Source organism: Leptopilina boulardi, unplaced genomic scaffold, assembly GCF_019393585.1.
Source record: "Leptopilina boulardi isolate dan_hultmark-lab unplaced genomic scaffold, ZJU_Lbou_2.1 LbouV2_180, whole genome shotgun sequence".
Lineage (NCBI taxonomy): Eukaryota > Metazoa > Arthropoda > Insecta > Hymenoptera > Figitidae > Leptopilina > Leptopilina boulardi.
The window spans coordinates 402,903-429,432 of record NW_026137730.1 but is presented as its reverse complement, the minus strand read 5'-3'; the positions used below and the strand labels follow the sequence as shown (position 1 = coordinate 429,432).

Genomic DNA, 26,530 nt, shown 5'->3' with positions numbered 1-26,530 from the left:
CACCGGCCCGGTATCTCGCCGGTGGTGTGCCGGCAGTAAACCGACATGAAAACACTAAAAACAGGAACCGGGCCGGTGATTTACCAGCACCGGGGCGTATATTTCCCGGATTATCATTGTTGACTGGACCGGCTCCGGGCCGGTGGAAATGCCGGTCTTACGCCGGCACCGGCCCGGTACCATGCCGGTCGTCGATTTCTGCCTGGATTTTACATCAAAGCATAATACTTAAAAATCAAACCAAACATATAATTTATAACTTTTCCAATAGTTTTAATCAAATTCAAGATTTACACATTTTACTAATAATTTTTTGCCGTACAAACATTGCTAATAATTTTTTGACTTTTGTTTACACGGTTTTTACGTTTAGCAGATTTTACGAAAGAATACGCATAAAAAGTATTTTTAATAATTAGAATTTTATGGCAAAATACAATTTCTATAAGTTCAAGAACGTTAAAAAATATTCATTTTTACCAACGATATAAAGGAATTAGTAAAAAAACATTGAAAATGAGGTTCTTCTTTTATAACTAATTGGAAAATTAATGTATTCTCTTCGTTTAGGTTGCATTTTTTTCGGAATTTTATTATTTTTTAGAAAAGAAAAAATGTTATTATTTTTTTTTTAAGTTTTAAGTTATTCTATAGTCATCAAAAAAGCAGAAGTCGCACAATTCACGCCGATACTGCATTAATGTAAAGATTGGCAATAATATACATATTCTTTTCAGGTTCCATTTTTTTAATCGTATTTAATTGCTGTCTGACTTTTCTTAAAAATTTATAAAACTGAGTGTTTTCATATGGATAAAAACACCCAATTTAGACAAAAAAATTAATTTTAAGTCGGAGAAATAAAGTATCATCATTTTTTTTTGTAAATTAGTTCAACACCACTTATTTAAAAACTATAAAAAATTATATTAAGGGGTTAAACCACTCTAGAGTGTCAAAAAATATCCAAATTTTGATAATTTTTTCAAAGAAAAATTTATAAATAATGCAAAATATGATTATAAACCTTTATCTGGCCCATCTGAAAGAGTAAAAAGATATACTTTACAATTTTCTTTTATTTTAATATAAGTAATATAGAATTATTTGCATTTTTCACGCATCACAAATTTTTTTTTTTTTAGAATTAGAAGTTGTTTATTGATTTCAATTAAAGTTTAATCTCACGCATCACAAAAATTTTACGGTTTGACTATATCAGAGGCACAGACGCTGAGCACCTAATCGGGAGGTAGAGTCGAGTGATTGGACGGTCACGATTGGGAAGGGGAAAATGTTCCCTTTCCTACTAGTGACCGTCCAATAGCTCGATTTTACCTACCGCTTAGTGGCTGGACTTTCTTCATCGTCCGTGCGTCTGATATAGTCAAACGTAAAATTGACAGAAATTTTTTGACGCTTGACTATATCAGACGCACGGACGGTGAAGAAAGTCGAGCACTTCAACGGGAGGTAAAATCGAGCGATTGGAAGATCACTAGTAGGAAAAGGAAAATTTTCCCTTTCCCAATCGTGACCGTCCAATCACTCGACTCTACCTTCCGATTAGGTGCTCAGCGTCCGTGCCTCTGATATAGTCAAACTGTTAAATTTTTGTGATAAATGAAAAATGCGATTTTATTGTTCATTATATTTTATTATTTTAATAATTGTTTCATAATGCTTGCAGTTAAATAAAGTATAGTTACCGACTTTGATGTTTTAATTAACGAATTTCGTTAAAAAAATGTAAAATTTTAATTTTTATGGAAATAGGATGTGCCAAAAAAATTGCAATTTTGGTCTTTTTTTTGTTTACATTCTCATTATTTACATTTCACAACTTGGACATGCCCTTGAAAATGGATCATATTCAATAAATGGTAAACTAAGTATTAAAGAACAAAACATAAAATACAAAAAAAATTTTTTACACGAGTTTCCCTCCTTAATGACAATACTCCCTCTGAGCTGGCATTACAGGACCATGAGCAGGTTTAAATTTAGGTACTCAAAAAATCTTTCTGCTTACAATTGATATTGTCTTATTTTAAACTAGAGTGGTTTAACCCCTTAATATCTGTCTGTCATATTTCTTACAACTAAATCTTAAAGATATTATAACAGAACGTTTTTCCATAAAACAGCATATAATAATAAAATAGTTTATAGCTTCCTTCATAATCAACCTTAACCTTTAAGAATGTAACTACATCTGTTTAAAACGAATATCTATACCAGTGTACAGAGTTTTGTCAAAAACTGTCTGTGAATCCCACAATCGATAGTACCTCCTAAATGTGAAACATTTTAAGAGTAGCGATGTTTAAAATATATATTCTATAACATTTTTTGGCTAACATTAAACCCCATAAATTACAACCAAGTCTATCACAACCTTACAATGTCTGCTTGTAAAACTTTGCCCTTACGTATTAATTAGTCTGAAGCGGACATTTAAATGTTAACTAAAATTTTAGTTAATATTAAATCTAGTACAGGATTGCAATATAAACTTACAAGTTTTACATGTAAGATTTTCTGCTGTGGAAAATTCTGCTAATTTTTTTTATAAATTTCTGTGTTTTTTATATAAATTATATATAATGACATAAAACAATTCAAACCTTTTATGTATTTATTTATAGACATGGAAGAGAGAAATATGCATCTGGAACAAAACGCAATAGTCAATCCAAATGGCAGATTTATATGTGATTTTAGAGACTCCAATGCTTCCTATGATAATAAATCATCACTGAGATCACACAAATCGAGGAAGCATAGAATGAGAGTACCTCTTCAAAATGTAGAAATAAATGTGATTGAAGAAGCAAATAACCTTATGGATGTTGATTATCTGAATAACATTGAAAATTTGCAAGCTGATAATTTGAATGATAATAATGATAATAGAAGAGGAAATGATGTTGTCGAGTAGTTACAATCCAATAATGATAATGATAACATTAATGATGGAGAAGAAAGTGACAATGATAATGAATCAAGGAACCAAACGAGCGATAGCGCAACAGACGATTCAGATGAGGTCAATAGTGACGAAGATGAAACTGAAGAAACTGAACAACCTGAAAGAGAAGTTGATCCCAGAAAACGAGCTATGGGTTTACTTCTATTACAATTAAGATCAACAACAAGTATTTCAGAAGAAAAAATTGATCTTATTCTTCAAACAATACAAAATGCTGCTAAAGAGTTTGTTGCATTTTCTCTTCGCCAACTTGAAGAAATTATAGAAGAAAACACAAATATACATGTTGGTCAATTTTATAATATTGAACAACATATTAGAAATATAAACTTCACTGATGACTTTAATAGTAAAAAGAAACGAACAAAATTTTTCAATAGAGAATTTAATGTATTGATGCCAAAGAAACGAATTTTAGGAAGCCGGTTTATAAAATATGGAAGTGCAAAAACTAATGAAGAACGTTCAACGAAAGTCAAATATGATGAAATGTATTTTATTCCCCTTTCAAAAATCTTGAAAAAATTTTGTGAACAACCTTCGTACCCTGACATCGTCGATAATCATACTTCCAAGGAAGGTGTACTTGCTTCAATTCAAGATGGATTGAAGTTTAAAGAAGAGATTTGGAGGCAAGATAATAGTCATCACAATATTTTACTGTCAAAATCTAGTGGAAATCAAAAATTATGGATGATTTATGCTTCCACTCTTCAAATACATCCAATATATCGTTCTGCACTGTTACACATTTATCTAGTCGCAATCGTAAGAACTACTTATGTGAAACGATATGGATTAAACAGTATCATGAAGCATATTGTAAATGATTTAAAAAAAATTGAAAGTGTCATTCATTACTTAAATGGGACAATAATTAGAGGTTCACTATTTGCAACTCAAGGAGATAATCTTGCCCAACATTCCATGTGCGGTTTCAAAGAATCATTTGGAAGAACAAGACATCCATGCCGTTATTGTCTTGCTGATTTGGCAATGATCCATCAAATGGTTGAAGAGAATAGGAGTTTGCTTCGCAATCAAGAAGAACATGATAGACAAGTTGAAATGATTGAAAATGCATATGGACAAGAAAGAGAAAAATTAATGACAGATTACGGAATTAAAAGAAAAAGTGTTTTAAATAAACTTAATTATTACCATGTAATTAAAGTATCCCCTCCTGACCTCGTTCATGATCTACTTTTAGGTGTAATACCAAGAACAATACAGTTTTTTCTTCAGCAAGTAATATTAAATCAAATTTCAGTTGAAGAATTAAATGAAAGACTAGCTTCCTTTGACTTTGGATATTCTGAAGTTGATAAACGGCCACCCCCACTAAAAGCCGTTCATCTCTTCCAAGGCGCTAATTTAAAGTTATCAGCTGTTGAATTATGGACATTAGCGCATATATTACCTTTTGTTGTTCAAGATCTAGTAGAACCAGATTGTCGTTATTATAAAAATTACACAGATTTGCTGCAAATATCCTGCATTGTTTTTGGATATGAAATTAGTCAACTTATGATTGATTTTTTGGAAGATTTAATAGCAGAATATTTATCTGACTTTATTGAATTGTACGAAACTACATTAATACCCAAGCAACATTTTCTAATTCATTATCCTCGATTAATTATGTTTTACGGTCCACTAGGTATATTTATGTGCCTACGTCCAGAAACAAATCACCAAGTATTCAAAAGAATTACACAAGCAATGAGAAACTACAAAAATTTACCTTTAACTCTGTCTGTCAGGTACGAACAAAGACAAGCATTTGAATTACTAACACCTTTATCTAAAGAAATCGAATTTGGCCCACAGAAATTGTCCATAAACATGGATTTACCATATTCTCATTTATATGAAGAAGGATTGTTACTTTGTACTACATCTTGGATAAACTTTAATGGCGTTAAATATATTCCTGGAAAATGTCTCGTTGCTGTTGGTTACTCCGACAACAGTAACCCACTTTTTGCTTCATTAGAGTACATTCTCCGATGTAATGACGGACCTGCTTTTATCTGTAGAACAGTTAAAACTATTGAACATAATGTAAAATTGATGGCTTATGAGGTATCAGTTCAAGAAGAGTATAAAATTTATAGACTTGATGATCTTAAAAATCATGAAGTATTTCATTGTCATATGTTTGACAAGAAATCATTTGTTATTGTAAAACGATGTTTTGGGAACTTACATTAATGAATATTTCCATTTAAAAATATTATATTATAAAATTTTTCATTATATCACACAAAAGCGTGAAATAATGAGTCTCTTGAAATATAGTAAGTTGGGCGGGTAATATTCCACAACCTGTGTTAGAGAAGGTATAAATTGAAAAACATTAAGGCCATCCGGGAAAACTCCCTAACCTAAAAGTGTTTTCCCACGAGTGATATTACTACCCAGCAAACACAAGTAACATGAATGTAACAGTTACTTAACAGTTATATGAAAATGTTGGATAATTCGTGTAACTTGTTACTGGTACATAATTGTTACAGAACAATTATGTACCAGTAACAAGTTACACGAATAAGCCGACATTTTCATAGAACTGTTATGTAACTGTTACATGCATGTTACTTGTGTTTGCTGGGTAGTAAATAACTTGAAATATCTTGTTCGGATTTGTCGGAATAATTAAATGAGGGCGAGCTGATTAAGAACACAGACCTACAAATTTTAGACCCAGAAATCGGAATAGTCATTTCCCATGTAATTTTTCACGCTGAATCCAAAAATGACAGCGAAACTGCTCTATCACGTCCGGATTTCGAGATATTCTAACCTAAAAGCGTGAAAAAGGCCGTTTTTGGCAACATTCAATCATCTATAAAATCTCCAAAAAAATTTTTTAAACGTTGGTTTAAATTTCTAAAGAAAGTACTACTATTTGCCTTTTAAAATTTTCTTGACCCATTCAAATCCGATTTTTTTTCACTTAGATACAACCATTTAAATTTTGCGTTACACGACCTGAAAACCCTAAAAAAAGGAAAACTAAGTCCTTAAATTGAAACTTGTTACTCGGGGGATTTCGAGGTAGCTGAGTACGATAACGATGCCAGATTTTCGAAAAAATGGCGGATCCAATACGGCTGCTATCAGAATCGCCATCAAAGATCTAAAATACTCCCAAGTTACGCGATTTTCAAGCGAATCAGTTGAATTTAAAAAAATATCCGCCATATTGAATCCGAAATTTTTAATTTCGAAAATCTGACATTAAAATTGCAATCAGCGACCCCAAAAACCCCCCTAGTAACGAGTTTTAGTTGAAGTTCTTTGCAATTTTATTTTTCCTTTTTTAAAAAGTTTTTAGGTCGTGTAACGTAATACTCAAATGGCTGTATCTCAGTGAAAAGAAATCGGATCGGAACAGGCCAAGAAAATTTTGAAAGGTGAATAGTAGAACTTTCTTTAAAAATTTGGACCTATGTTTAAAAAAATTTTTTGAAGATTTTATAGATGGTTGAATGTTGCCAAAAACGGTCTTTTTCACGCTTTCAGGTTAGAATATCTCAAAATCCTGACGTGATAGACCAATTTCGCTGTCATTTTTGGATTCAGCGTGAAAAATTACATGAAAAATGACTAGTCCGGATTCTAGGTCTGACAAAATCGACAATTTTGTAGGCCTGTGGAATCATCTCCATTTTTCCAAGTAATTTTGGAAAAAAGTATTGAAAAACAAGGTTATAGTAGTTGCATTTTTGACGGAAGTGGGGACAGTGAGCACACAGACATTGAATCTATGTGTCAGTGGCCCAGAAAGTGGCGCCAATTCGAGCTAGTGGCCGATGCTCAACTAATTTACCCCAAATTACTCCACTTTAAATCTTTAAATCTTTAATAAAATAATTTCCTCACAATATTATTGCAAAAATGGGGAAGAGCCTCACTCAGTGACCCAAAGTCTATTATTGCTCCAAATACCAACTGTAAATGCTTTATCCTCTAAAGGTGAGAAGAAATCTACGAAACTCCTTTTTGACAATGTTTAAACATTCTTTTCAATAATTATTTATCAAGATTATGAAAAATTCCGAAAAGAGCCCACGACAGAGTACCTTCTTCTTTTATTATCAAAAAATCTAAACTTAAAATATTCTACTTTTTCAAATGAGAAGAAATCTACGAAACCATTATTTTCTCCCGGATGCCTTAATGCGGTTTAAATAATTTTATATGCAATGGATTATAACAATAATAAGCTTTTAATATGTCAGTGAGTTTTAAAATTAGTAATCATAATTTAAGAAAAAAATTAAAAATTCGAAAATTTTAAAATGGGCATATTAACCTAGGAAGTCGGGTAATATGTCATCAGTTCAAGTGAAATATTTTACTTAAAATATTGAATAAAAAATCAAGATTAATTGATAGAGCCTGTAACGTTTTACAGTTGACTAATTAAATATAGTTATCTTCAGAGAAACTAAACTTTCAAAAGCTAATTTTAACACTCTGAACAATTATTGAACTTCATATACCTAAATTTTAGAACAAGAAGTTGTTCCCAATCAAATTTGGTCTTTATAATAATTTGGTTATAACATATTGAACAATAGTTATTCGTTTCCTTATTGTTGATATTTTTTAAAAAATTACGAACTGGAATTTTACCCCAAAAGCTATCAAGTAATGTAAACTACATTTATGAAGCACTAGCTTTCGGGCCCGCCTTTGGCGGGAACCGAAATTTAGCTGGCTCGCGACCGATATTGTTGCGTATAGATAGTATTTTGTAATAACAGCAATTTCTATTGTCAGTTTTTTTTATGTGTAGTATTTAATATTTACATTTATTTATAATTTTTTTGGAAACATTAAGTTATATTTTGTTTCTTATGTCTGTTATATTATTTCAAAAATTCTCTGAATAATAAAAATTCTTTAATTCTGTGCAATGTACAGACAAAATTTTTTTTTATTAATAGGATTGTATTAATGGTGAATCGATTGATATTTAGCCAATTTCAAAAATCCAAACACAAAAATTAAAAAATTTTCTAAAAATTGAAATTAATTTTTATATTACTTAACAATTAAATTAAGAAGTCTCATATTCTATACACTATCATTATATCATATTTTATAATTAATAAAAACATTCAAATTTACCCATTTTGTTTTTTAAATATCTTCCAGAAGTAAAAAATATTCGTCAAGATAAGGGTTACATTCAAAACAAATGATTTCATTTTCCAAATTTCAGAATTTTTTCTTTTCATTTCTTTCATATTATTTGAATTCTACACTGAAAAAAAATTTATTTGATTCAAATATCGGTGTATTTGGTTATTATCAAATAAATATTTACTTAAATCAAATATTTCTCATTTGTATGAAATAAATGGTATTTGCTTCAAATACTGAAATATTTGGTTCAAATATTATATATTTGATTCAAATAAGAAATATTTGATTCAAGTACATATTTATTTTATAATAACCAAATGCACCGGTATTTGAATCAAATAAATTTTTTTTCAGTGTATTTTAAAAAGAGATAATTTCTTCTCAATTAAAATTATTGCATTTTTTTATTACAGTAGAAATTTAAATATTTATGAATGGATCTTTAAAACATCTATTTATTTAAAAAGTACAATAAAAATTTTATAATAGAAAAATGTATTTAATGAATGGATTAATAATAATTATAATTGCCAATATAAGCTCTGCTCAATAACGGCACATTAATGGCTGAAATTCTGTATCTATGATGCCCAGTTATAATTGCCAATATTAGGACTTAGCTTGGCCCAGTAATGGAAGCATACATGGCTAAAATGTAGAATCAAAGAAGGAAAATTATAATTGACAATAGTGGGACGTAGCTTGACCCATTAATGGCTAAAATTTTTCTATCTATGATGGCAAAGTATAATTGCCACTATTGGGACGTAGCTCGTCCCAATACTGGCACATTATTGTCCATTATTACAGCTTATAAGAACCTTTTTGCTTACTTGACTTCTCGTCAGCGTAGCAGTGTGGTCAGAGTGTCTGGCAGTGGTTTATCAGGTTGAGGTATCAATCCCCGCGAGCGGTAAGAATTTTTCAAATGTTTGTGAGGTTGCGGTTAATTAAAGGGGAAAAACCGTGTATCATATTTTATAATTAATAAAAACATTCAAATTTACCCATTTTGTTTTTTAAATATCTTCCAGAAGTAAAAAATATTCGTCAAGATAAGGGTTACATTCAAAACAAATGATTTCATTTTCCAAATTTCAGAATTTTTTCTTTTCATTTCTTTCATATTATTTGAATTCTACACTGAAAAAAAATTTATTTGATTCAAATATCGGTGTATTTGGTTATTATCAAATAAATATTTACTTAAATCAAATATTTCTCATTTGTATGAAATAAATGGTATTTGCTTCAAATACTGAAATATTTGGTTCAAATATTATATATTTGATTCAAATAAGAAATATTTGATTCAAGTACATATTTATTTTATAATAACCAAATGCACCGGTATTTGAATCAAATAAATTTTTTTTCAGTGTATTTTAAAAAGAGATAATTTCTTCTCAATTAAAATTATTGCATTTTTTTATTACAGTAGAAATTTAAATATTTATGAATGGATCTTTAAAACATCTATTTATTTAAAAAGTACAATAAAAATTTTATAATAGAAAAATGTATTTAATGAATGGATTAATAATAATTATAATTGCCAATATAAGCTCTGCTCAATAACGGCACATTAATGGCTGAAATTCTGTATCTATGATGCCCAGTTATAATTGCCAATATTAGGACTTAGCTTGGCCCAGTAATGGAAGCATACATGGCTAAAATGTAGAATCAAAGAAGGAAAATTATAATTGACAATAGTGGGACGTAGCTTGACCCATTAATGGCTAAAATTTTTCTATCTATGATGGCAAAGTATAATTGCCACTATTGGGACGTAGCTCGTCCCAATACTGGCACATTATTGTCCATTATTACAGCTTATAAGAACCTTTTTGCTTACTTGACTTCTCGTCAGCGTAGCAGTGTGGTCAGAGTGTCTGGCAGTGGTTTATCAGGTTGAGGTATCAATCCCCGCGAGCGGTAAGAATTTTTCAAATGTTTGTGAGGTTGCGGTTAATTAAAGGGGAAAAACCGTGTAAAATATTCTAAATTAGTTAATTAATAAAATTATTTTTTGCATTTTGGACCAATAATGTCTGCGGAGATTTGGCTTCCAACGTCCATCTGTGGTAAACAGCCCAAGAGTCGGCCCATTATTGTCTGCCGAGATTCGGCGCAAATTTTGCAAATACTGAGCCATTATTGGGCCGTGTTGATTTTCACACTTCGGAGTGTTTGAGAGAAAATTCATATTATAGTCTAAAAATATCAAACAAATTAATATTTTATTTGTTTTTAAATTGCTATATTACACTTTTGGCTAAAAAATTTTATAATCCAAAATTGAATTAAAAATTCAATATTCTTTTAATCGTTCGATTTTCTACAATTTTTATTTTAAATTAAAATAAAATGTAACTAAATTATTCTTACAAAAGACAAGTATAATATAGTGTTAATTTATTAAAAAGAGTTTAATTTCAAAACTTTTTTATATTTACTGTTTTCCTAAATAGTTTCAGTATCTAATAAATATTTTTTAGCAGAGTAAAATTATGATTTTAACAAAACATCAGTATTCTAGACCTTAACAATTCACATGTATAAAATTTATTTGCAAAAAAATACAATTTTTTTAGTTTTCCATTTTTTGACCCTGAAATATTTAAATCCGACATTATTAATTTATAATCCACAATTTTACTATTCTTACGACAAAATGACAATAAGAAACACCAAAAGTAACCTTGTGGCAAGTTTAGGAAACATGGATTGATATATCAAAAAATCAAAAATTTTGAATTTTCGAAAAAGTTGCACAACTTCCGTTTGCATTAATATTTTTTAACCTACTATGGCTAGGATTTCAAGTTGGAGTAATGTCTAATAGACTGCCCAGTTTCGCTTTAATCTGTCAAACCGTTTTTCTGTGTAGGTCTGATTTTATTAATAAGGATTTAGCAATAGCTCGATCTGTACTTTACGAAAGAAATTTCAGAATTATGGCATATTACCCCTACTTACTATAATATTTACAATTTAGCACACTTTCAATACATAAATTAATTGGCCATCATTTCAGAATTTGAAAACGAATTTCATATACTTTTCATGTGGAAGCCGTTCTTGATGATATGATTACTGCACTCGGTTTTGTCGCGCAGTAACTAGCTGATTTTCCACACTTATCATACCATAATGTACTATTTCAAATTCTCTATAGTAATTTATTACGAATCTAATAAGGTTTTTAAAAACTCAAACTGGCAAATTCAATGAATAATTTTCATGAAATATATGGATTCATTTTAAACTTCAAACTTAATAATTTTGTCGATTACTGATTACAAATATTATGACAGTTAGAGTCAGTATTATTACGGGATGATTTTTTTCTTAAATTTGTTATATTATACAAAAATTTTTTTTTGTTATTTTATTTTTAAGAATAAAATTTAACATTAACCAAAAAAAATTGGTAGAATATAACACTTTCAAAATTTAAATAAGATTTTCAAATTTTGCAGTTGTTATATTTTACATCATAAAAAATAATTTTGTTATATTTTACAAAAAGAAATTAGTAAAGAAAAAATTTTTTAAGTTCACTTTTATCTATTAAGTATACTCAGTTTCAAAAGTTATAAAGATATAATAAGCATTTGATATGATGAGTTTAATAAATTCAATCTATTTACCTTTTTGGTCAAACGGATTAGAGGTTTGAGTTAAAAGGGAGAGGGGGTTTACGTAATAATTTACAAATTTCAATACCGTGCTTCTTGTGTCAGTTCAAATAAATGATATCTTTCTAAAAAGGTAATCAAATTATATTAAATCTTATAAAAAAGGTTAACGCTAAAGAATTTGTTAATTTTTATGTATAAAGGGTTAAAATATTAAACAATTGTTTGTTAATTTAAAAAAAAAGTACGATGTATAGAAAAATAAATGTTAAACAGCAGAAAATAATTCCAGCACATTATCACTTAAACTTTGCAGAATTATCAGACAATTGTAAATTAAGTTAAAATGAAAAGAAAAGCAGCTGTTGATCAACAGCAAAAAAGTTTTGCTAGTCAGCATATGTGATTGTCTGACATTAAAAACTAAGAGCATGGTGTAAAGAAAACATCTGTTGAAGAACAGAAAATTTGTCCTGCATTTTATCAGTTATTCTTTCTGGAATTGCCTAACACTTCCAGTTTTAATATGGTGAAAAGATAAACATCTGTTGAACAACAGGTAATTAGTATCTGCCATCATCACTTGTTCTTTTTAAATTTATCTAAAAAGCGTAGATTAAAGTATGGTGAAATAAAAAACATCTGTTGAACAACAGGAAATTTGTCTTACATTTTATCAGTTATTCTTTCTGAAATGGCCTGACACTTCCAGTTAAAAATATGGTGAAAAGTTAAACATCTATTAAACAACAGGAAAATAGTATTCCACCTCATCTCATTTTCATTAGGGAAATGTCTAACTCTTCGTGTTAAGAGTATGGTGAAATAAAAAACATCTGTTGAACAACAGGAAATTATTATCCGTCATCATCACTTGTTCATTTTGAATTTACCTGAAATGCGTAGATTAAAGTATGGTAAAGTGAAAAACATCTGTTGAACAACAGGAAATTTGTCTTGCACTTCATCACTTATTCTTTCTGGAATGGCCTGACACTTCCAGATAAAAAAATTATAAAATGAAGAACATCTGTTAAACAACAGGAAATTTGTCTTTCACTTCATCACTTATTCTTTCGGGAAAGACTTGACACTTCCAGTTAAAAAAATGGTGAAAATATAAACACCTGTTAAACATCAGGAAAATAGAATCTCACATCATCCCATTTTTATTGGGGAAATGTCTCACTTTTCGTGTTAAAAGTATGATGAAATAAAAAACATCTGTTAAACAACAGGAAATATGTCTTGCACTTCATCACTTATTCCATCTGGAATTGCATGACACTTTCATTTATAATATAGTGAAAAGATAAACATCTGTTGAACAACAGGAAAATAATATCCCAACTCATCTCATTTTCGTTGTGAAAATGTCTGACTCTTCGTGGTAAAAGTATGGTAATATAATAAACATTTGTTCAACAACAGGAAATTATTATCCGTCATCATCACTTGTTCTTTTTGACTTGATCTGAAATGCGTAGATTAAAGTATGGTAAAATGAAAAACATCTGTTGAACAACAGGAAATTTGTCTTGCACTCCATGACTTATTCTTTCTGGAATTACCGGACACTTCCAGTTATAATATGGTGAAAAGATAAACATATGTTGAACAACAGGAAATTTGTTTTGCACTTCATCATTTATTCTGTGTGGAATTGTCTGCCACTTCCAGTTAAATATATGGTGAAATAAAAAACATCTGTTGAACAACAGGAAATTTGTCTTACATTTTATCAGTTACTAGCTAAAAGAAACGCGCGTAAAATGCATGCTTTAAATAAACTTTTGGATATTTCATTATTTTATAGACACTTTTATTTCTGAAGTTTTTAGAAAGTTTTAAATGTATCAAAATTTGTAAAGCTGATAACTTATAAAAGACGTATTTTCTGAAGGACGTTTTACAAATAATTTTTGAAACTGTAAGCTTTTAATGACAAGTATAAAGTGGAATTTTCATCGTTTAATGAAGGAACTTTTATTTCATTCGCAAACAACTAATGAACGCTTAATATAGACAAATCCACAGAACAGGTCTATATTTAAATCCTTTTTTTGTAAAATGGAATAAAAATTATTGACGTTATTATAAAAGGTTGCAGTTAAAATGTGAATTTTTCACCTTTTAATTGTAATTAATTACATAATTTTTGAGAAAATGTATACTTTGTATATACCATTTGTTTCGTCTGGCTGTAAAAAATACAATGTTATTATACTATATTTATTTAAATTGTTATATTAAAAAAAAATTTATTATGAACGAATTTTTGGAAGAAAAACAAAAAAATTATTTTTTAGAAGGTTATTCCTAAAATCCTTGTGTCTATTTTGAAATATGAATGTGGTAAATAATCCTAACAAATTCCAATCAAATCCATGAAAATCTATTACAGTTATTGTCTTTACAAGAAAGGGATATACTAAAACATATATACAAACACACATACTCACAAATACACACACACACACACACACACAGAGCAAAACATTTATGACTTGGTTTTTTGGGCCACCCTAATATATATATATAAATGAATTTTTAGAAATCGAATATAGAAAATATTTTATTTCATATATATATAAACGAAAATAAATGAAATTTACAATACTTGTCGTAATTATTATAAAGAAAATAAATGATTTCATACATATTTAACAATTGAAGATATGTGTTCTTTATGAAGAGTGAAAACAGAAATTAGTAATAATTTGAAATATTCCCCGCTTCAATGGAATATATATTCATTTGAACTATTATGTAGTATAATATCAGAGTAATTATATTTTTTCTTCAGAAAAATACCATCAATAATGACAGACACGTAAGATATGTACGTGATAATTTGAAAGATATGTGATATATCATCTGAAACATTGTCATAAAATAAAAGAAATTTTTGTCTATGAAAAATAATAATAAACTTTTGGTAACTATAAAAAAAGTTATGTGTACTACTATCTCTTATTCAATATCGTCTCTTGTAATTTGCCTTTCACATATTCTTTTCAACTCCCTGAATCCTAACAACACATCTCTTAGCGGAAGCGGATCACCTTGCAAAGGTGTTATGTCTTGCTCCGTGTTGACCTGCATGTAAATTCTAGGTCCTATAAAAAAAAATATAATTATTATATATGAGGCAACATTCCTAAACTATCTAAATAAAAAAATTAATTTGTCCACACTTTAATAAAGTATTGTTCTGATTATTGTAAGTGTAAATATAAACTATTTTTTGAATGTCATAACATATTTTAAAAGTTATAACATTTTTCATTTTTTACTTTTTTGAAAATTAAATTTTTTCAAACAACTATATCTATAAAAGGAATGGATGACAATTAATTTTTATATATTGATTTCATAACCACACAAAAAAGTACTATAGCCGGGGAATTAAACCACCCTTTTTTTGTGTATTTTGATGCGCTGAATACGAATTTGAAGTCCGTTTTTCTTCATCACGTGGGGATTGTCACATAATCTCAAAAAACATGTCGAATTCTGTGTCAAACAAACTTTTCTTAAAGCTTATTGATTTGTCTCACACTTAGTATCTTAGACCTTTTAGAGTCGCAAAACACGAATCTGAAGTCAGATTTGCGCTGCAACGTCAGGATTTTTTCTAACCTCAATAAACGTAGAAGATTTCATGTGTTACCAGACGAATTTTTTTAAACATTTATGGATTTAAATAATACTTGGTATTTCAGTGTTTTTAGAGTCGCCTTCGACGAATGTGGTGTCCAATTTTCAAAATTGAACATGGCAGACTCAATTTAACGCCAAATTTGTTGAAAAAATACCATTATAATTCTTGCTAAAAGATGATACTTTTTACAAAATTTTGCTGCTGCATTTTATCAGCTATATTACATTTTTAAAACCTAACACCAGATTCGTCGTTAACAACCCAGAAAACCAGTATAAACCAAGTTTTATTTAAATCCATCATTGTTTAAAAAATCCGTCTACTAACACATGAGTCTTATCTGAAGTTTTTGATGTTAGGAAAAAATCCTAACATAGAGGAAATCTAACATCAGATTCGTGTTCAGCGACCCCAAAGACACTACGATACCAAATGTTATACAAATCAATAAAGCATAAAAAAAATTTGTTTCACACATAAAACTCGACACATTGTTTGAGGTTATATGAAAATCCTGACGTGATGAAGCAAAACGAACTTCAGATTCGCGTTCAACGTATAAAATACATAAATAAATGAAAAGGTAGTCTAATTTCCCAGCCATGGTACTTTTCTATAATATAAATTTGTACTTCATTTTTTCTGCAATGTGACATTGCAATTAGATTGTATGTTAAATTACCAAAAACTTTCATAAAAATTTGCTAACTCTTATTTGCTACATAGCAACAATTGCTAACTTAAGAACACTGTTCATCGTAATCACGCTTATGAAAAAGGATTACGCTTAGCAGTCTTTACTAAGTTACCAATTGTTGCTATGTAGGAATTAAAAGTTAGCAAATTTTTAGAAAATTTGTTGGTAATTGAACCCACAATCTAATTCCAATGACACTTAACAGAAACAATGAAGTACAAGTTTGTATTATAGAAAACAATCGAAGATTAACATAAGAGACGAGCAATGTGACATACACTTTGTGTCAAATTAGTCGTCTTTTAGATTAATCTGAATTTGTTTTCTATCATTTAAACTTGTACTTCATATTTTTTATGGGAAATGAGCCAAACTGTCGATTGTGATATTCCTTGATAAAAGAATATTATTACCTTCTGTGCGAATTTGGCCAATTAATTGCAGCGGTTCGCCCTTCGCTATTGTTAATACATTTTTAAATGTACCAATTCTAACTTCCAATTTGTTTTGTCCATCTGTAACGGAGCCACAACCAAATGTTCCCACGCGGTAATTAATACCCACTTTTTGGAACGTAAATTGAATTTTAAGAAAAGCAGAAAGTTCTGGAAGAAGATAATGTTATTAAATTTCATATTATAATGTAAAATTTAGTTTATAAAATTCATTCTCCTTCATTGTAATGTATAATATAATACCATCAGTAATTATAATGTATATGGATATTAATGAAAACATGATTATATTTAAATTTGGATAAATCATTCTAGAAAAAAGCTATATAAATATAGCAAGAAAATTTGAAATCTTTTGTCATTTGTAAAGCAATGACATCTTGTCCAATGTCATAGCATTAATAATTTGTAATTATCATCATTGTAAAATAAATATTTTTCAAAGTCTTTAATAATATTTCATCCCAAATTGAAAGAAACTGAATCCATATTAAATCATGTAGGCAGTCTGCTGACATATTAAGGATTAACTTACAAATTAAATCTCCTATTCTGCTCAAAAAATGAAGAAACACGTATTTCTTAAATTTTCATTATAATTTTCTTAAAATTTTTAGGAAAATTTTAAAATTTTGACAAAAAAATAGTAGTTTTCAAAATTGTTATTAAAAATCTCACAACTTCAGCAATTTTCAAAATTTGTAGTTGCTCCTGGGCTTATTTTATTCTATTTTTCATACTTTTCTTTAGAAGAATTATGAAAATTCAAAAATGTTAATAATGAATGAAAAAAATTCGATTTTATGAAAAAACGACAAAATTTTTTTCTCAAAAAGGAAATATTTTTTTTCTTCACATTTTCAGGAATTGGAGATATTTATATGTACTATTTAACACAAAAATATCATTGACTATGTTTTTGTCTTTTAGGAGAAATAAATATTTAACATTTCTTCTTTCAAATCTCTTAAATTTCTCAATTTTAAAGGTGTTTAGATGTTTATTCTGTTAACTGTTTTATTTCTTAACACTCTTTTTACAAACAATTTAAAAAGTAACGAATTTTCATAAATAGCTATAATATTAAACTTTTCAAACAATTCTTTTGAAAAAAATTATTTGTCTCAATTTTTAGACTCTTTAAAAAGTTATACATATAATTTTTGTCTGGTACTTTTTATATTTTTGTTAACTTATTTCATAAAATGAAAAATAAAGAAAAAAGTTTTAAGGAATAAATTAATACTTTCTAAAAGATGAAATAAGTTATGAAATAAGTTAATAACAATATGAAAACTACCAGACAAAAATAATATATATAACTTTTCGACAAGTTTTACAATTTAGACACATGATTTTTTGAAAGAAATTGTTTCAAAAGTTCAATATTATAGCTATTTATGAAAATTCTTTACTTTAGACATTCTTTTTAATAAGAGTATTAAAAAATGAAAAGGTTCATACAAGAAACATCTGAACACCATGAAAATTGCGAAATTTAACAGATTTGGAAGAAGAAATTTGAAATATTTTTTTTTTTTTCAAATACAAAAAATACCCAAAAATATATTTGTATTAAATAGTACATATAAGTATTTACAATTCCTGAAAATCAAAAAAAAGGATGGCCTTGTTGAGAAAAATTTTTTTTTTCGTTTTTTCATAAAATCGATTTTTTGTCATTGTTTATTAACATTTTAGAATTTTCATAATTTTTCTACAACAAAAGGATGAAAAATAGACTTAAATAAGCTCAAACAATTAAAAAGGTTGAAAATTGCGGAACTTATGAGATTTTAAACGAACATTTTGGAAAACACTAATTTTTGGTCAAAATCTTAAAATATTCAAAAAATTTTCTTCAAAAAATGGTATTAAAATTTTAAAAAATACGTGTTTCTTTATTTTTTTAAAAGAATAACATTTTTAATTTTCAAGTTAATTTTCAATATGTCACCAGACTGCCTGCATGATTTGATATGGATTCGGTCAATGATATTTAGTTTTGACATTAAAAAACCAAAGTCTCTTTTTTTTACCTGTAAAGGTAGCTTACAATTTTTAACAATATTACAGCATGTCCGTAAATAAAAATTACAAATTTTTCTCTTTCGAACCCCACCTCTAAAATTAAACGTATAAGAAATAATCCATTTTTATAACCCTTGTATTACTTATGAATTTTTAAAATTAAACTAAGTATTTGTAATCAGTGACCCCAAAAACTTCTAACTAACAAGTTTTAAGCGAATCTAATAAAATCAATGTAAAGAAACCTTAACCAAAAGAACATTATACTTACTAATTATTTTCTTTTCATGATGAATGATGTCTTGTATATCAACTTCAATGATGTCATTCGGATCTCCTTCTTCATTTAAGTGATTGCCAAGACATTTGACCTTAGTTGTTGAAAATAATTGAAGTTCAAAGAGAACATTACCCTTATTGTAATCGACATTATTGGGAACTCGAGCGCACGCTCCATCAATATGTAAAATCTATCAAATATATCAGAAATATATAAAAAGGAGACAATATTAAATATGTTTCATAGTATTACAAATGTATTACAAAAATTTGCACTGTAAAAAACATTAGAGCCCTCAAAAGTAATAAGACTTCATCCCTAAACGATCCAAGAGCGGGATTACGAGTAGCAGTGTTGCTAAGTTAGCAATTTTTGCTATGCAGAAAATAAAAGTTAGCAAATTTTTATAGAATTTGTTGGTAATTGAAACCACAATGTAATGCTAATGACATTTGACATAAAAAATTAAGTATCAGTTTGTATGAAAGAAAACAAATTTAGATTAACCTAACAGTCGAGGAATTTGACACAAAATGTATGTCCATTTGCTCGTCTGTTACGTTAATCTGAATTTCTTTTCTATCATATAAACTCGTACTTACTTTTTCCTGTAAAGTGTCATTAGAATTATATTGTGGGTGAAATTACCAACAAATTCACTAAAACTTTCCTAACTTTTGTTTGCTACATAGCAAAAATTGCTAACTTAACAACAATGCTACTCGTAATCCCACTCCAGGAAATGGATTACGATTAGCAATGTTGCTAAATTAGCAACTGATGCTATATACCAAATAAAAGTTGGCAAATTTTTTGGGAATTTATTGGTAATTTAATCCATAATCTAATTGCAATCATACAGTACAAAAACAATTATATACAAGTTTGTATGATACAAAAGAAATTCAGATTAATCTAACAGACGAGAAATTTCACACGAAGTGTATGTCAATTTGCTCGTCTGTTAGGTTAGTCTGAATTTCTTTTCTATTATACAAACTTGTACTTAATTTTTTCTGTAAAGTTTCATTGGAATTAGATTGTGAGTTAAATTACTAACAAATTCCATAAAATTTGCTACATTTTATTTGTTAAACAGCAACAATAGATAACTGAGAAATACTGCTACTCGTAATCTCTCTCCTGCAGAGGAATTACAAGTAGCAGTGTTGCTAAGTTTGCAATTGTTGGCATGTTGCACGGGAAAGTAAGCAAATTATTTTAGAATTTTTTGTTAATTTCACACACAATGTAATTCCAATGCTAGTTCAAAGAAAAAATGAAGTATTAATTTTTATGATAGAAAACAATTTCAGAATAACCTAACAGACGAGCAAATTGACATAAAGTGTATGTCAATTTACTCGCCTGTTAGATTAATCTGAATTTTTATCGTATCATACAAATTTGTACTTCATTTTGTCTCTAAAGTGTCATTGGAATTGGATTGTGGGTTAAATTAACAATAAATTTCAAAAACATTTGGTAACTTTTATTTGCTACATAGCAACAATTAATAAGTTAGCAACACTACTACTTGTAATCCCTCTCCAGGTAAAAAAAGTAGCTTCAAACTTCACTAAAGTGTTGTTTTCATTACTGTAAATGTAAATATAAATTTTTTTGAATTTTATACAATGCTTTATGAGTTACAGAATTTTTCATTTATTACATTTTTTTAAAATAAATTTTGTTCTAATAACTGTATCTACAAAAGGGATGTATGAAAGTTAACTTTGATATAGTGATTTTTAAATGTCATTTTACGAGCTATACGATAGTGATAAAAGATTATTTTTAAATGAATTTGAAATTGAAATTGACGGTTAAATTTTTAAATTCAGTATATCTCATAATAATTATGTACCTTCCTTTCAACTATGTAATCCTGCAATTGCTGTATGTCCTCTTTATCCCATATTACACATTGAATTTCTCTCCCCATTGCATTATTAGCATAAAATTTTAGTAATTGGCTCGATTTTGTTTCTTTAATTGGAAAAACTTTCTCCACATAAACAATCAATTCTCTGTAATAAAATACATTTTTATCATTAACATGCATTATACTCTAATATGAAAAATTAATTAATGTCTACGAATTAAAATTAAATTACGATGAAATGAGATCAAAGCAGCATATTATACAATGGGAAAGTGAAGAATGAACTTTAATACTCCTCAAAATCCAATAAATTTATAGTTATAAGTAAACTTTTTTCTATAATCTCTACATTTGTTTCAGTAAAATAATAATGATATAATATTTGAATAAAAAGTACTTTAATAATTAATAAATGTAACAGACTTCAATTAGTTCAAATAGTTATAAATTTATTACTTTTGAGCAATCCCAAGTAGAAATCCAACTTCGACATAGTATTGACCCAGTAATGACTGTCAGTATTGCACTACTCATTCCGATACTTAGTTAGTACTGGGCCCATACTGGGTGGTAACGCTGTCCACTACTGATCTTACTCCGTCAGTCAGTACTGGGTTAGTACTGAAATAATACTGGCCTAACACCAGCATAGTACTGATTCAAAGTTAAAATATATAATAACTTCTTTACAAAATTCTATAACACGCGCTTTAGTGCAAATTTCATCCTTTTCAGCATATTTAAGCTCATTATTAATAATTTCACAAATAATGGTTAATTTTATTTCGTACACACGAAAATAAATTTTTTGTATGACAAAATGAAAAAATTAAATTATGTTGCTACTACTTACACAGTTGTATCCCAGAATTGTATAGCGTCAATCGCTTCACTTGAAGTAAACTCCATTTTGTCCTGTTAAAGAAAAGGTTTCTTAGGAATACAGTAAAAATAATGTTTAGGTTATACAGATAAACATATCACTGTATTTAATCTTGTTAAAAATGTAGGTGTAACATTTTAATATATATCTATGTAAATGAAACAAACTATCTGTGCTTGTAAATGTATACATCTAAAGTATTTATAACTAATGAAATATATCAAAGTTGGTAATATACATAATTATTACTCTTTTTAGTGAAGTTTCATTTAACTTTTATACGCTTATATATTAAATAAATTGAACGATTATATCCACAAAAGAAATGTGGAAACTTTGTAATAAAAAATACATAAATATTATTTTATTTATTTTACAAACATAATAATTTATTTTTATTTTCATTTTTTTTAATTTTTATTTTTTATAAAATTTGTTGAAAATTATTTAATTCATTAAAGTGTATATAAAAAAAGATTTACAATATAAAAAAATTAAACAAAAAATGTATTTTTTTAACATGATGATTGGAAAAAAATTTGTAAGTAGGGTCAACTTGGGTAAATCTGAACGCTTTTAGTAAGTTTCAACAATAACATAAGTTTTTTCTTTTAAAAGACAATACTTCCGGTATTCTGGTGCATGAAGTTGTTACTTTACTTCCATAGAACAATTTTATGGGGTAGAAAAAATTTTTGATAAATTACAATCGCAGGAAACTTAGCGTTCGTATTTACCTCGATACTTTGCAACTTTCCTAAAATATGGGGGTAAATACGAACGCCACTGTATTTCAGAAAAATCTTAGGGAAAATAAATTTAAAGTATTGCAATTGTTAAACTTATATAAAAACTCAAAAAAAATACGATAATAAACCTATTATGTAATAATGCATCATATATAAATACAAAAATCAAACAGGTTAAAAATTAAAATGCATTACACAAATAAAACCTTCAATAACTTTATCAAATCATAACGGATTTTTGCAAAACTTGGTACAGAAAGTATTTTGGAGTGATTGAATGTAAATACAAAAATAAAAGTCAAATTTTTTAAATTCAAAATGGCGTACTTTCCTAAAACTTATTTTTAAAAATGATCAAATTTGCTAACCCTGAAACCCCCCGAGTAACAATTTTCGAGCGAATCCAATGAATTTTTTAATTCTCGTCCGCCATTTTGAATTTTGAAAAACTGACTTCAAATTGGTAATTAGCGACCCCAAAAACCGTAGAATACCAAATTTTATTAAGATCCTGAAAAACTTTTTTCAACAAACCATTTGGCAAAAAAATTGAAACACTCCTTCGAGAGAACAGAGATTAAGTTTCTGCTTATTAATTACTAACGAGGATACGTATAGAAAGAAAAACTTTTTTCTATGTACTTTTATAATGTTAAAATAATAGTGTAATCAAATAAAAACAATTTTGTGTGGCTTTGATGTAAAAAAAAATTATTAAAAATACCGTTCGGATTTACCCCAGTTTTCCAATTTTCTTGGGTAAATACGAACGGTCTGATATTATTAATAAAATTTTACAGAAGGCAAAAATCAAATATAGTTTCTGTTCTAGTATTCATAACAAACAATTATAAATAATAAAATGAATTTTTAGCTTCTTTTTCTTCAAATACGAGACAAAATACTGAAAGAGTGTCATCTTTGATTTTCAATCTTTTTTGCAATACTTGTTATCATTGTTTATGCTGTTGCTAATTAACAAACAAAAAATGGGATAATACTTAAAATCTCTTCAAGAGGATCTGAGGTAAAAATTCTCATATCGAACTTATTTTTAAAAATTTTAATTAAGCTGAAATAATTAGCGTTCGGATTTACCCCCCGTTCGGATTTACCCCGACTGACCCTAATAAATTTCTTTTTATGTAAAATCATCTATTTTTTATAAAAATTCATTTTCTAGCATGATTAATTTGAAAATTAAGATTATAATAAAAATTATTTAAAATTAATTTCATTTATATTATTTTAAGTCATTTTAATTATTTAGTAGGGTCAATCGGGGTAAATCCGAACGCTTTTAGTAAGTTTCAACAATAACATAAGTTTTTTCTTTAAAAAAAAATACTTCCGATAATCTGGTGCATGAAGTTGTTACTTTACTTCCATAGAACAATTTTATGGGGTGGCAAAACTTTTTGATAAATTACAATCGCAGGAAACTTAGCGTTCGTATTTACCTCGATACTTTGCAACTTTCCTAAAATACCGGGGTAAATACGAACGCCACTGTATTTCAGAAAAATCTTAGGGAAAATAAATTTAAAGTATTGCAATTGTTAAACTTATATAAAAACTCAAAAAAAATACGATAATAAACCTATTATGTAATAATGCATCATATATAAATACAAAAATCAAACAGGTTAAAAATTAAAATGCATTACACAATTAAAACCTTCAATAACTTTATCAAATCATAACGGATTTTTGCAAAACTTGGTACAGAAAGAATTTTGGAGTGATTGAATGTAAATACAATAAAAAATCGGACAAGTGCGAGTTACACTCGCACTGAAATCGAGGGTTCCGTACTCGAAGCGAACTTATTTGGTATAAAAACAAATGTTTAAAAAATATGTGTTGTGTATTAAATAATATATGTGATACAAAAATGAACAATTTAAAAAAAAAAATTTAAGAAAATTGTTCCTCCTTTGGTATAAAAACAAAAAAAAAATTTAAATTTGTTTTGTATTTCAAATAATATAAGTGATACGAAGAGGAACAATTTTCTTAAATTTTACAAAATTGTTCCTTTTTGTATCACTTATATTATTTGAAATACAAAACAAATTAAAAATTTTTTTTTGTTTTTATACCAAAAGAGGAACAATTTTCTTAAATTTTTTTTTAAAAATTGTTCATTTTTGTATCACATATATTATTTAATACACAACACATATTTTTTAAACATTTGTTTTTATACCAAATAAGTTCGCTTCGAGTACAGAACCCTCGATTTCAGTGCGAGTGGAACTCGCACTTGTCCGATTTTTTTCGTTTTTTGCGGAAAAATACATTTTTTTATTAAATTTATCATTTTTTTTCAAAAATTTGATAAAAATTGATCATCAACTCCAATCGCGCTTACATTTTTTCCCTGTTTTTTTCACGCAAAAATACAGTTTTACAGCAAATGTGAACAATTTGGGTTGAATATTGTGTGCGCTAGGGAGAATAAATCATTTTTTTCGAAATTTTTTATTTTTCCTTGACAACGCTATGTAAATTGATCGGAATCAAGTTCGCTAAATTTTTCCTGTAATTTTCACGTAAAAATAAGTAAGTGTACCAAATTTGAGCTCTTTATGTCAAAAGATGTGGCTGCTAGGGGGGGGTACATAGTCATTTTTAGGTATTTTTCGTAAAAATTCATGGTTTTTCCTTGACAACGCTATGATAATCAACTCCAATCATGCTCGCTATATTTTTTTTGTAATCTACACGTAAAATTACGTTAAAATATGTAAATTTAATTTCCTTTAAATAAAATTTTGTTCGTTTTTGGTGGAAAAATACATTTTTTTCCTAAAATTGTCATTTTTTCTTGAAAAACTTGATGAAAAGTTAATCATCAACTCTAATCGTGACCGCTTTTTTTCCCCTGTAAAAATACATTTGTATACTAAATATAAACTGTCTGGGTAGAATATTGTGTGCGCTAGGGAGAATAAATCATTTTTTTCGAAATTTTTGATTTTTCCTTGACAACGCTATGTAAATTGATCGGAATCAAGTTCGCTATATTTTTCCTGTAATTTTCACGTAAAAATACGTAAGTGTACCAAATTTGAGCTCTTTATGTCAAAAGATGTGGCCGCTAGGGGGGGGTACATAGTCATTTTTAGGCATTTTTCGTAAAAATTCATGGTTTTTCCTTGACAACGCTATGTTAATCAATTCCAATCAAGTTCGCTATATTTTTCCTGTAATCTACACGCAAAAATACATATGTGTACTAATTTTCAGCCCTCCAGATAAATTTGTGTGGCCGCTAGGGGGGGGGGGGTACACGATTTCAAAAAAACCGGTATTAATAGGGTTCCGAACCGAGTACGGAACCCTAAAAATAAAAGTTAAATTTTTTAAATTCAAAATGGCGGACTTTCCTAAAACTTATTTTTAAAAATGATCAAATTTGCTAACTCCAAATTCGTAATCAGCGACCCTGAAAACCCCGAGTAACAATTTTCGAGAGAATCCAATGAATTTTTTAATTCTCGTCCGCCATTTTGAATTTTGAAAAACTGACTTCAAATTGGTAATTAGCGACCCCAAAAACCATAGAATACCAAATTTTATTAAGATCCTGAAAAACTTTTTTCAACAAACCATTTGGCAAAAAAATTGAAACACTCCTTCGAGAGAACAGAGATTAAGTTTCTGCTTATTAATTACTAACGAGGATACGTATAGAAAGAAAAACTTTTTTCTATGTACTTTTATAATGTTAAAATAATAGTGTAATGAAATAAAAACAATTTTGTGTGGCTCTGATGTAAAAAAAAATTATTGAAAATACCGTTCGGATTTACCCCGGTTTAATTTTCACGTAAAAATAAGTAAGTGTACCAAATTTGAGCTCTTTATGTCAAAAGATGTGGCTGCTAGGGGGGGGTACATAGTCATTTTTAGGTATTTTTCGTAAAAATTCATGGTTTTTCCTTGACAACGCTATGATAATCAACTCCAATCATGCTCGCTATATTTTTTTTGTAATCTACACGTAAAATTACGTTAAAATATGTAAATTTAATTTCCTTTAAATAAAATTTTGTTCGTTTTTGGTGGAAAAATACATTTTTTT

General features: G+C 28.1%; 2 protein-coding genes across 2 annotated transcripts; one reads left to right on the top strand and one right to left on the bottom strand.

Annotated features, from left to right (window-relative positions):
- Positions 1–2,650: 2,650 nt before the first annotated feature.
- On the top strand, positions 2,651–5,206 carry LOC127277824 (uncharacterized). Its single transcript, XM_051299216.1, has 2 exons — positions 2,651–2,937; positions 3,010–5,206. Exons 1-2 carry the CDS (start codon positions 2,651–2,653, stop codon positions 5,204–5,206), a joined length of 2,484 nt encoding a protein of 827 aa, XP_051155173.1.
- Positions 5,207–14,390: 9,184 nt separating this feature from the next.
- LOC127277815 (uncharacterized) lies at positions 14,391–21,737 on the bottom strand. Its single transcript, XM_051299205.1, has 5 exons — positions 21,662–21,737; positions 20,791–20,953; positions 18,915–19,113; positions 16,571–16,672; positions 14,391–14,915 (listed from the first exon to the last, which is right to left on the bottom strand). Exons 1-5 carry the CDS (start codon positions 21,715–21,717, stop codon positions 14,770–14,772), a joined length of 666 nt encoding a protein of 221 aa, XP_051155162.1. The 5' UTR covers positions 21,718–21,737; the 3' UTR covers positions 14,391–14,769.
- Positions 21,738–26,530: the final 4,793 nt, after the last annotated feature.